We start from the raw sequence: 12615 nt of genomic DNA on the forward strand, positions 1-12615 counted from the left end.
TCCCTTTATTCTCTTTTCTTGTGGGTTTATGCCTATAAATCTCTCTAGTGTTACTTAATGGACTTTTGGGAAGGAGTGAGACAAACAGATGTGTTCAGTTGTGCCATGCTTTGACCACGTAACGCACACATATGTATATATATAGCACATTTTAAGTGGACATTGTAGAGTCTAGTGTGATAAAGATGTTTTAGCAAAGTATTCACTACGTACCCAATGGTTTAAAGTATGTGTTTAAGCATTTGACTAATATAGAATGTCATTTAATGTTAATTGTAATAATACCAGTGCCAAGGACTGCTTGTCTAAGATTACAGAGTGGTAGAATAAGGATTTGAACAACAGTAATTCAACACTGGAGTCCTTTGCTTTCTTGAATATGTCAGATCTTATGGTTTCTTTCAGCTGTATTAATCACATAAAGTTACAGTAAAAAGTCTAATTTTGATATTAATTGTAAGGCTAAAAAACAACTGATTTTTACTGAAAATCTATTTATTTTCATTCCAAAATAGTTTTGAGGCAATGTGTTATACTTCCTACAGCCCCCCCTTTTTTTCAAGGGAAGAGGGAAGAGAAGCAGATAGGGAAGAGATGGTTAAGTTAATGACAAAGATGGTATCCAAAATGTCTTGCATTTTACAAAAAGGTGGACTATAATATTTATAATGTTTATAACAAAATTGAATTCTTACTCTGTGCCAGGTGCTGTGTTCAACATTGATTATTTTATTGTTTGGTATGTATGGTATGATACCATAATTAACTCCATTAGATTAAAGCTGTGCTCAGTATACAAGTGATAGAGCTGGGATATGAATCCCTGGTGTCCAGACTCCAGAGCTTGAACTCTTAAGTCACCATACTGAACTCTTAGTCACAATAGTAAGTACTGCCATACTCATCTAATACCTGTGGTGTTCCAGGGATATACATTTACTTTTGCTAATTTCAAGACAGGTGATACTTTGTGAAAAATGAGATTCAGAGAGGTTAAGTAATTTATAAGATCATGTATCTCATGAATGGTGGAGATGGATATTAAACCCATATCTGCCTAATTCTAAACCCTATGTTCTTTCAACACTCTATATTGTCTTTATATTTTTATTTATTTACTTATGTTTTGAGACAGAGTCTCACTCTATTGCCTGGGCTAGAGTGCCATGGTGTCAGCCTAGCTCACAGCAACCTCAAACTCCTGGGCTCAAACAATCCTCCTGCCTCAGCCTCCCAAGTAGCTGGGACTACAGGCATGTGCCACCATGCCCGGCTAATTTTTTTCTATATATATTTTTAGCTGTCTAGATCATTTCTTTCTATTTTTAGTAGAGATGGGGGTCTCGCTCTTGCTCAGGCTGGTCTCGAACTCCTGACCTGAAACGATTCTCTCGCCTTGGCCTCCCAGAGTGCTAGGATTACAGGCGTGAGCCACCGCCCGGCCTCTACATTGTCTTTGTATCTCTAATGTAGCCTTTTACACTTCTGCACCATTTCACTTAATATTGATATGTTTTTAATAATGTTTTTGTGTCTTGAAGGGATTTATCAAAGATGTTCATGAAGATTCCCTCACAGTTGTTTTTGAAAATAAGTAAGTTATTTTTATTGATATCTTAACTTTAGAGAATGGTAGTGCCTGTTTGTCTTTGGGTATTTCTGCTGCCAGTGGGAAAATGATTTTGCTTTGTTGGGGAGAGCATGCTTTGGTTGTTTGATCATCTTATGAGTGCAAGTAAGCCTGTTTTTGATAATTCTTCACCTGTTTTTCTGTCCACAATTTACTTGTGACTTTTTTAATAACCCACTTGTTTGCCAGAACATGTATGGACATGAATCATTAAGTAGTTTTTACAGAAATAGATGGTTCAGTTATAATATGCTTAATTCTTAAAAGTCCACCATGTCAAAATGATGTTGTACAAGGCCTTCTAAATGGCTACTGTTAGTCACAAAGTTTAATATTAGGCCATCTTTAATTGTTTGATATTAATAAGTAATTTTATAGATATTGTAAGGGTTATATAGTCTAAAAATGGGAAAGACAGTATGCTGGGCTTGGTTAGGAAGGGTTATAAAAGAACACTGTTAAATTGAAGGTCAGAAAAGGACTGTTCAGCTTCCACTTTTAAGCTGCTTCTGGAACTGCCTGAAAACATCTTTGCCCAACAGCTGCTTCATGTAGAAACAAGTGTTGAGATGACTTCTGTCTTTGAGGAGCTGCCATTTACATGGTGACATCAAAAAGAAAGCACCCCAAAATCTTTTGCTTTTCAGCTGCTGCTTTGCCCAGTATTAATAGATAGAAACTTAAGGAACGTTTTATGTGCTAGTATACCTCCCAGGCATAATATGTGACCTCTGTGAACTTCAGAGTAATGAGGAATTTTTGACTTTATAAATTGAGCTTATAAAATACAACACAAAAAATGCCAGTTAAGCAGTGGTTAGATTAGTAGTTTAATACATCCATATTTATGTCAAAGATTAAAAGTAAGCCTTTTCTAGGTTCTAATTACAGTATGTGTTTTCATTGTAGAAAAGATAAATTGTGAGAAAACGAAATCTTTTATAATTCAGCTATTCAAAATAATTGCCAATTATTTTTTTTTTGTATTTTTGTAAACATGTTATACTAAAAAGAATTATGTAGTTTATGTTGTTTTGTAATCTATGAGATTGTGTTCCTTTTTTGACAGGTCATATAGTTAGTTATAAAAGTGTTTGAAATAAGTTGATCTCACTACTCCTTGGCAGCTGTGTGGATGTGACATTATTTCAAATCTAAGTCATTACTATGAACTTGGCCTGTTTCATTTGCAGAATAATGTATGTACTGTTCTTAGAATAATTAATTTAGAAGATAATATATAATTATCAATGATGTTAATTATAAACTTTATCAAGATCCATGCAAAATCTGTTCTACCTCAGTAATGTACTTGGGAAATTATATAGTATGAGATTTTTTTTTCCTGTTAAGGAAAGCTAAGTGATTAACTTAAAAATATATAGCACTAAGCATAAACTATATAGATTTCATATTAGAGGCTATTAGAACATATTTTAAAATTATTGATACCTTTTCTAATCTTTCAGTTGGCAACCAGAACGCCAGGTTCCATTTAATGAAGTTAGATTGCCACCACCACCTGATATAAAAAAAGAAATCAGTGAAGGAGATGAAGTAGAGGTATGTATTTTTAATTTTATTTTCCTGGGCCTATTTTTTTGCTTTTTGGTTTGAATAAATATTCTCGTAGGAAAAATTTATTTCTTTCTGTTGGTGATGATGGCTGTGTAATGTAGCAGTGCTTGAGTTTTGGAGTTAGAACTGGTCTCAGCTCTCCCATGTGTAGCTTTGTGGAATTGATAAAGTTTCTTTATCACTGTAATGAAAATTGAAAGATGGATGATAGTGCATTTGAATTGATTTTAAAAGAACCTGGCACACTGTTTTACTTTTTCCTAATTACTTTAAAATTTGTCTTGTGAATTTTGCCTCAATATCTTTGAAAATGTTGTTATGCTTTATTATAGTGGTCATTAATATAGCTTATAGCAATTTGAAATATTGTAATTAGCATACTGCCTTATAGAATATTCTAGGAATGTCTGTGGAAAATTTTAAAAAGTACAGAAAAGCAAAACCGAAAAAAATACCACCACTCAAGATTTTAAAAATTCCATTCGTGGTGTGCGTATTATTCCAGGCTTTTTCTCCCACCCCACCCCAATAAAAGTGGGATCACATTTTACTGCTTTCTTATATCTTGTTTTGTTTCTTGCTTATTATATCTTGGATGTCTGTCTCTTCAGTGTTACCGGTCTTTGCTGTTATTAATAGATGAAAAGAAACTTGGAAGTAATGGTCAAATACAGGTGCAATGATGAGTTGAACAGATAACAGAAAATCTGATTTCCAGTTTTGAAGAAATTGGTACCATTCCTTGTAGGTGCTCAAATATGCTGTTATGTATATTTCTCACAGGAAGTTGGCTTGTTGTTAGTATTGAAAGATTTTAAAGTCTAATTTGTACCTACTTTATATAGGGTGGGGCAGTTGAGGTGGTGGGATAGGAGAGCCTTTACTGATGAAGTAGCTATCTAAGTCTGGTGCGGTGGATCAAAGCTATAATCCTAGCAGTTTGGGAGGCTTCAGTGGGAGGATTGCTTTAGGCTAGGAGTTTGAGACCAGCCTAGGTAACAGCAAGACCTCATCTCTATAAAATATTTACAAAATGAACCAGATGTGGTGGTGTGCACCTGGAGTCCTAGCTACTGGGGAGCATGAGGCAGGAGGATCGCTTGAGCCGGGGAGTTTGAGGTTGCAGTGATTTATGACGACTCCAAAAAAAAAAAAAAATGCTACAGTAATTAGGACAGTGTCGTATCAGTGAAAGAATGGACAAACAGAGCAGTGGAAGAGAATGGAGAGCCCCAAAATTGACCCACATAAATATACCTGAGAGCCACAAAATTGACCTGATGTTTGACAAAAGAGTAAATAAAGGTAATACACAAAGCAAAGATGGTCTTTTCAACAACTGGTGCTGAAACATCTGGACATCTCCATGCCAAAAAAAGCAAACACACAGCCTGAAATTCTTATAAAAATTAACTTAAAATGGATCACAGAACTATTTTTATTAGCACTTAAAAAAGTATATATTCTATGCTGGACACTGTAGTAAGCACTTTGCAAGTAATTTTATTATCTGCCAATTTTTTCATTTTTTTAAATGATTAATTTTCTTTGAGTTCTCATTAATCCTAAATATTGTGCTAAGAAGCCAAAGAATTGCATCACTTTTACCCCTGACAACCTAAACTTTCTTTCTTTCTTTCTTTTTTTTTTTGAGACAGTCTCACTCTGTTGCCCAGGCTAGAGTGCCGTGGCGTCAGCCTCGCTCACAACAACCTCAAACTCCTGGGCTCAAGCAATCCTTCTGCCTCAGCCTCCCGAGTAGCTGGGACTACAGGCATGCGCCATCATGCCCAGCTAATTTTTCTATATATATTTTTAGCTGTCCATATAATTTCTTTGTATTTTTAGTAGAGATGGAGTCTTGCTCTTGCTCAGGCTGATCGCGAACTCCTGAGTTCAAACAATCTGCCCGCCTTGGCCTCCCAGAGTGCTAGGATTACAGGCGTGAGCCACCACGCCCGGCCTAAACTTGCTTTCATTTAGAAATTCTGCCTGGATTTTAATTACTTGCCCCAAGTTCACTGTGCCTTATTTTGCTTTTGGTAAAGCGAAGTATGTTACAGCTTAATTGTGTCAGAGCTCCATGAGCCAACTTTCTAATGGTACGGCACTCACTTTTCTCACTTTTTTCTTTATAGTTGACTTCATCAAAGTGGGTACTAAGACTTTTTTGTAAGGAGACTTGTCACTGCAGTCTAGGTGTGTGTACCAGTGTTCTTGAAGAAAATGTCACCAAAGGCATGGGGAGACATGAGGAAACAGTAGCAAAGTGACTGCTGCTAATCAAGGAGTATGAAGTAGAAGTAGGGTTTTTGGTGGGTGCTGTATATGGCAGTGCTGCTGCTGATTACTATACCCTGTTCATTTGGACTTTAGAGTCCTTTGAAAATGTTTTTCTCAGCATTATATTTTCTAATTAACATCTTTCTTGTAAGGATGATAAAGGAGCTTGATTTATTTTCATTTTTCAAAATTTACTTCTGCTATAGAATTTTTCTTCTGGAATTTGGGTAAGCAAGAGTTAGGTAAAACAAGGAATGACTTAAGTTTGGAAATGTTCTAGAATTAGAAATTGTGGTGATCAATTTTGAGAGTAGTGTTTTTTTTATACCTTTTTGCCCAGACACTTACTGGTAAAGTCTCAGATTAAAGGAAAAACTACTCTTGGTGGGTGCTCAAGGTGGTGTTACAGTGTACTTTTTCCAGTCCTAGTGTAGGAATGTCTTGCCCTGTTCTTGAACCATCTCTGGCTCATCTTCCCAGCTGTCAACAAAATGTTTATATTAGAGATTGAATGATTTAGGAATTGATGATCCTAGAGTGCTTTATTTCACTTTGTGTTTCATGATTCACCCCTGGTGAAATTTGCTGTCTACAATATTGTGAATTATCCGAAATTGATGTTGTCTTTTTTTTTTTTTCCCACTTTTAAAAATTTCTATAAGGAAGTAAGTTTAAGCTTAATCTTGATATCCATGGATTTTTTTTCTTTAGCCATCATTTGTTAGAAATCTATTCATATGACCTGAAATGTTTAGAAATGCTGTTTGTTAGTGCTTTATTTTTTGAACCAGGGAAATTTTGGAAAGTCTCGTCTTCCCTTTACTTTCTGAGTAACAAAGCTTAATTTAAAAAATGAAATGATACAAAATTATATAGAGTACAAAGTGAACCTTCCCTCTTAGTGTAGGTGCACTTGTCCACCCACCCCAACCTAAATCTCATTTACCAAAATTCCCTTCAGCTTTCTTTCTTAGCATTTATAAAGAATATTTTTTTAAAAAATTGTAAAAATTGGGATTACATTATATACTTATAATTTTTTAAAGAAATTCAGTTAATTAGGACATCAGACATTTTCATTATCTGCTCATATAGATTTACCTCATTCTTTCTAACCACTTCATAAAATTCCTTTGTGTGGCTGTATCATAAAAGACATTAAAATTATTAGCAGCCAGGTACAATGATTCATGCCTGTAATCCCAGCATTTTGGGAAGCCAAGGTGGGAGGATTGCTTGAGGCCAGCAGTTCAAGACCATCCTGGCAACATGGCAATACTCCATCTCTACAAAATATATATAAAAAAGAAAAGTCGTAGCCCACACCTGTAGTCCCAGCTGCATAGGAGGCTGAGGCGGGAGGATCGCATGAGCACAGACGTTAGAGGTTTCAGTGAGCTTATTATGCCACCACACTCCAGCCTGGGGGACAGAGTGAGACCATGTTTCTCTTTAAAAATAAATAAATAGATAAAATCATTAGCAGATTTTTTGCTATTACCAAAAAAAAAAAAAAAAACCTGCAATGGCTCTTAAGTAAATCTTCTGCTGGTATAGGTCCTGAGAGGTTCAATTGCTGAACCAAAAAGGTGTGCATACTTAAAATTTTGGTAGTACTAAAATGTACCATTTTGTCCACCAAAAATGCCTTTCAGATTATTGCTTCATAATTTTGCTAACACATTGAAGATATGTTTCGTTTTAGATTGATTGGATTATTACTAATCTGTAGTTTGTGAACTTGATAAATAGAAGTTGATGTTTCCAGAATTTTCATTTCCTTGATCAGCAGGGGTATGGAACATCTTTTACTTGTTCTATAAATTGTCTTTTATTTTTTGTCCATGCAGTTTTTGATGTAGGAAATCTTTGTATTTTATGAATACGTTTTTAGCTGTCATATATTGTGTTTTTTCTAAGGCATTTAAAAAATGCATTCAATGTGTTTTGCCATTAAGAAGTTACTTTTTTTTTTTTTTTGAGACAGAGTCTTGCTCTGTTGCCCAGGCTAGAGTGCCATGGCATCAGCCTAGCTCACAGCAACCTCAAACTCCTGGGCTGAAACAATCCTCCTGCCTCAGCCTCCCGAGTAGCTGGGACTACAGGCATGTGCCACCATGCCTGGCTAATTTTTTCTATGTATGTTTTTAGTTGTTCATATAATTGCTTTCTATTTTTAGTAGAGACGGGGTCTCGTTCTTGCTCAGGCTGCTCTCGAACTCCTGACCTTGAGTGATCCTCCCGCCTCAGCCTCCCGGAGTGCTAGGATTACAGGCATGAGCCACCGAGCCCGGCCAAGAAGTTACATTTTTATATTCAGATCTGACACTTTTGGTGTGGCTTCCAACGTTTTCTTTTTAGTATTTCTACAGGTGTGGGTTTATTTTTTTATTTATTTTTAAGACAAGGTCTTGCTGTGTTGCCACCTGGGCTAGAGTGCAATGGCGTCATCATAGCTCACTGCAATCTCAGACTCCTTGGTTCCAGCAGTCCTTGTGTGTCAGACTCCTGAGTAGCTAGGACTACAGGCACGTGCCAACACGACTGGCTATTTTTTCTATTTTTTTTTGTAGAGGTGGAGTCTTGCTGGGTTGCTCAGGTTGGTCTCAAACTCCTGGCCTCAATCGATCCTCCCACCTTGGCCTCCCAAAGTGCTAGGGTTATGGACATGAGCCACTGTGCCTTATCAGTATTCAGGTTTTTAATCCAACTTGATACTTTTTCTAGGGTAATTTATTGCATAGTGTATTATTTTTTGGTGTATCAATTTTTGTCATTGGCTACTGTTTTCTTTCTGCAGTAATAACAGCTGACACTTGGATAGCACTAATTCATAAAACTAGTGTACATTTTTGTGTTTTAAGTTTATTTCTTTTTAAATAGTTCGTCTGTAACATGTGCAGAATAGGCATTTCTTTCAGACATCTGTCCTGAAGTTTTATTTCTTCTGTTTTCCATATATATATATATATATATATATGTATAAAACCATTGCTTTGATTTTTTTTTTTTTTTTTTTTTTTTACTTTGGGTTTTTGTGTGTTTGCATTCTTTTTCTGGTTTTTACGTCTTCATTTATCCTTCTGTTTATTTTTCTTACACTAAAAGTACTAGACTCATGTAGATAACACATTTTATGTCTGATAGTTATAAAATGTTATATTTTTTCTTAATAAACATCTTTTCTCTGTCTCTTTTTTTTTGTAGACAGGGTCTCGCTCTGTCATCCTAGGCTGCAGTACGGTGGTGCAATCATAGCTCACTGTATCCTTGAACTCCTGTGCTCAAGTGATCCTCCTGCTGTAGCCTCCCGAGTAGCTAGGACTACAGGCACACACCACTAGGTCCAGCTAATTTTTATTTTTTGGTAGAGATGGGGTCTTGTTATGTTGCCAGGCTGGTTTCGAACTCCTGGCCTGAAGGGTTCCTCCTCCTGCCTTGGTCTCCCAAAGTGCTGGAATTTGGGCATAAGCTACCATGTCCAACCCACACCTTCTGTCTTAAAATTTTCTGGAATTTTGCAAAATAGCTGATGTTCTTCAGTCATACTTCTAGTTAGTAGGACTTGATCGTTTACCAGTTTATTATAAAGGATACAACTCAGTAACAGCCAAATGGCAGTGGTGTGTAAGGCAAGGTGGGAGGGAAGTGGAAAGCAGAGCTTCCATGCCCTCTGTAGTAGGCCACAGTCACAGCACATCGATGTGTTCACCAGCCTGGAAGTTCCATTAACATGCTTTTTAAACAGGTATTTCAGTTTAACATAACAGTCTCTGTCTTCTAAGTTCTGTGAATACTTTATTAACTTGTTGAAGGTCTTATAGCCTGGAGGTTGGGAAGCTGATAACTAATTTCAATTTTTGTTCTTACAAATGTTATTCACAGGGTGTGGTCAGTTTTGTGCCAGACTCACAACTCTGGTTCTTCTGTAGCTCTAAGAGTCCTTTTTCCTTGAAGAAGCGAAAAGTGACTTTGATTTGGCTACTAATAAATTTAGAACAAACTAATCCAAGAGAGAGCTTTTCCATTGAGGTCTTCAGGTATTATGTTAGAGTTGGACCATATGAAATCTCCGTTCTTCTAGGTTAGGAATGGTTGAGTATTGACAGTTTCATAGGATTTAGCCTAAAATTGTATTACATTATTTTTTTTTATTTTCTTATTTTTTTGGAGACAGAGTCTCACTCTGTTGCCCAGGCTAGAGTGCTGTGGCGTCAGCCTAGCTCACAGCAGCCTCAAACTCCTGGGCTTAAGCAATCCTTTCTGCCTCAGCCTCCCAAGTAGCTGGGACTACAAGCATGTGCCACCATGCCTGGCTAATTTTTTTCTATGTATTTTTAGTTGTCCAGCTAATTTCTTTCTATTTTTAGTAGAGACGGGGTCTCACTCTTGCTCAGGCTGGTCTCGAACTCCTGTCCTTGAGTGATCCTCCCAGAGTGCTAGGATTACAGGCATGAGCCACCGAGCTCTGCCTGTTACTTTAAAAATATGTTGGCTGCTTGAATACTAGGTTTGCTTTTCCAGATAGCTGATGAGACTTACATGAACTTATCGCATGTAAGTTACTGTCGTGGTCCAGTAGTGGCCTCAAGAAGGCACCATATGATTTATATTAGAAAGTTAATTTTGAAAAGGTCTAAAAGGGAAAATGTTCATTTTCAAACCTAGTGGCTTTTAACTTATTAAAAAATGGTGGCATATGTTTTGAAATCTGACATTTAATACTAAATTTTTTCTAAGCATTTGCTTAATTGTTGATTTTGCTGACTAAAGATTGCTAGGAAAATAGGCTCAGCTTGTAAAGTTGAAGGTAATGGGAAAATGAAGTGTTCTTTAGATTATCTCTTTCTTTTTTAAAAAATTTTTTGTTTTAGCCAGCCTCCACCCAGAATAGATTTTCTTAAATTGGGTATATAATGTCCTGGGCTGTTGGAAATGCAGTAGAAATCTCCCCTCACCTCCCATCCTGTGATTTTACATGTGCCATGTTTTGTCTTTTATTGTAGATAATAAACAACACACACAGACATGATACATAGTAAGCCTGACATCTCAGGATACATAATTTTTTCAATTTTTCTTGGGTCTAGCATATTTGAAATTTAAAAAAATTATTTTTGAATCATAAAGTTTTCTGGTTTAGTATCAGTAGTTAAAATAAGAGTTGGCAAGTTTTTGTTCTTATGTCATATGTCTTTCTTTCCAGCTATGTGGTGAATTTTCAGGCATTATGATTATACAGCCACATGTGTATATTTTAATTAAAATGTTGAAATAGGTACTTGGAGAATAATTACATAATCAAGGGAATGAAAATCCTTTGAGAGATGACACTCCGTTACAACTTTTTAATTCAGTGTTTTATTTACACAAAAGATAGAATATACACATATGGTTTACTCTTTTCTTTTTTTGCAATAGGATCTTGCTCTGTTGCCCAGTATAGATAGAGTGCAGTGGCATGATCATAGCTCACTGCAGCCTCAATCTCTGGGTTCAAGTGATCCTCCTGCTTCAGCCTGCTGAGTAGCTGGGACTACAGGTGTGCGCCACTATGCCCACCTAATTCTTCTACTTTTTGTAGAAATGGGGCTCGCTCTTGTTCAGGTTGGTTTTGAACTCCTGGCCTCAAGCGAGCTTCCTGCCTTGACCTCCAAAAGTGCTAGGATTATGGTCTTTAGCCACCATGGCTGACCTACATCCTATCTTTAGAAGAAGTCTTGAATTTGAATTTTTAGGTATCTGTATTTACACTCAGTCTTTCCCGTAATACTAGGTCCATTGTTAGTCTGGCTGCTTGGGAAATGCTCACACTTGGAGGGGAACATATTCTTCATTACTTATATTTCTCGAGGGAATAGCCAGTTTTTAGGACTTAATATAGTAAAGAAAGTTGGTGTGAAACTCATTTGTTAAAGTATCAACCTTAAATATTAATAAAATAATAGTATTGGTAGAGAAATCCCATCAGTGTATTCCAGATGTTAATTTACTTTTCTAATATGCGTTTTCTATTTCTTCATAAATTACAATGATACAAAATGTGAGATACACAGTAACAATACTCAATCAATGTATCTCACATGTTGGATACATGAGCCATTGTGATAAGTCTTCAGTTTTATAGTAAATATTATTTGGAAGAGTAAAGTGGAAATACAGTTAATTTATTCAAAACTGGTAAAAAAAAATGGAGAGTATCTCCATGTTCATGTTATCTTTATTTGGTTGTTACTTTGAAAGACATAGTTGAACATTAGGAATCTAAATGAAAAATTGATGACTTTAGTATCCAGACTGGAATTCCATTTAAATCACTTACGGTTGTGTGCTTGAATTTGGAGACCATTTTGTAACAAGGTTTGACTTGGGGTCGTTAGGTGGAAAGAATTCTGAAACAGGCCTTTGGAATTTGATTCTTACTGTTCCATTCTCCACTCCATGAAATTATGGTCTTTAATCTGAGTACTATTGTTTTAGGTTTCTCACGGGCACTCCTTAGTCTCCTAGATTTTAAGCTCTTTGGATTTGAAGAAGCTTTAGTATGTTAGCACAGTGAGTGTCACTGCTTCATAGTGTAAATTGCTCCCATGGAAGAGTTGGGAGAGTTAAGTGAAATCTAAAGAAAGGGAATTTCTATGAGGTGCTCTTAGTCCAATGATGTGTTTATAAATCAATTGAGTAACATTTGGGACATAGTATACTAGGGCAGAGTTTTAATGCTGGGTTTTGAAAGTGATTTTTTATTGTTTGAGATATACTCAACATTTTATAAAGGGTATAATTTGACCGACAGCACTAAAGTAGGGCCAGATTCATAGTGTTTTGATGCAGGCTCTGGAATTTAAGATTTAGGGGCTATGAGAGTGACTTCCTCTTTCAGGGTGAAGTTATTAATGAAGCTTACAGAAGTGGATATTAAGTATAACATTGAATTCAGCATGTCAATGTTGAGTAAGAAATGAAGCCTCCAGGCAGTTGAAATGGTTTATTCTCTTTCCTGTAAGCAAGCTACATAGCCAGATACCTAGAAGGTTATGCTTTGGTTAAAATATCAGGTCATTAAATATGAAATGTGCCATTTCAAATCAAAAGTATAGTTTATTATATCTCAAGAAGCAGTA

General features: G+C 36.1%; 1 protein-coding gene across 8 annotated transcripts in view; it reads left to right on the plus strand.

Moving 5' to 3' along the window:
* FXR1 (FMR1 autosomal homolog 1) overlaps positions 1-12615 on the plus strand; it is a 66219-nt gene that overhangs the window by 20115 nt on the left and 33489 nt on the right. For all 8 annotated transcript variants that reach the window (XM_045539743.1, XM_045539745.1, XM_045539749.1 and 5 more), the window contains exons 2-3: positions 1542-1594; positions 3100-3193. In XM_045539743.1, coding sequence (XP_045395699.1) covers positions 1542-1594; positions 3100-3193 — 147 coding nt within the window. The remainder of the gene's footprint in view (positions 1-1541; positions 1595-3099; positions 3194-12615) is intronic.

Source organism: Lemur catta, chromosome 1 (genome assembly GCF_020740605.2).
Source record: "Lemur catta isolate mLemCat1 chromosome 1, mLemCat1.pri, whole genome shotgun sequence".
NCBI lineage: Eukaryota > Metazoa > Chordata > Mammalia > Primates > Lemuridae > Lemur > Lemur catta.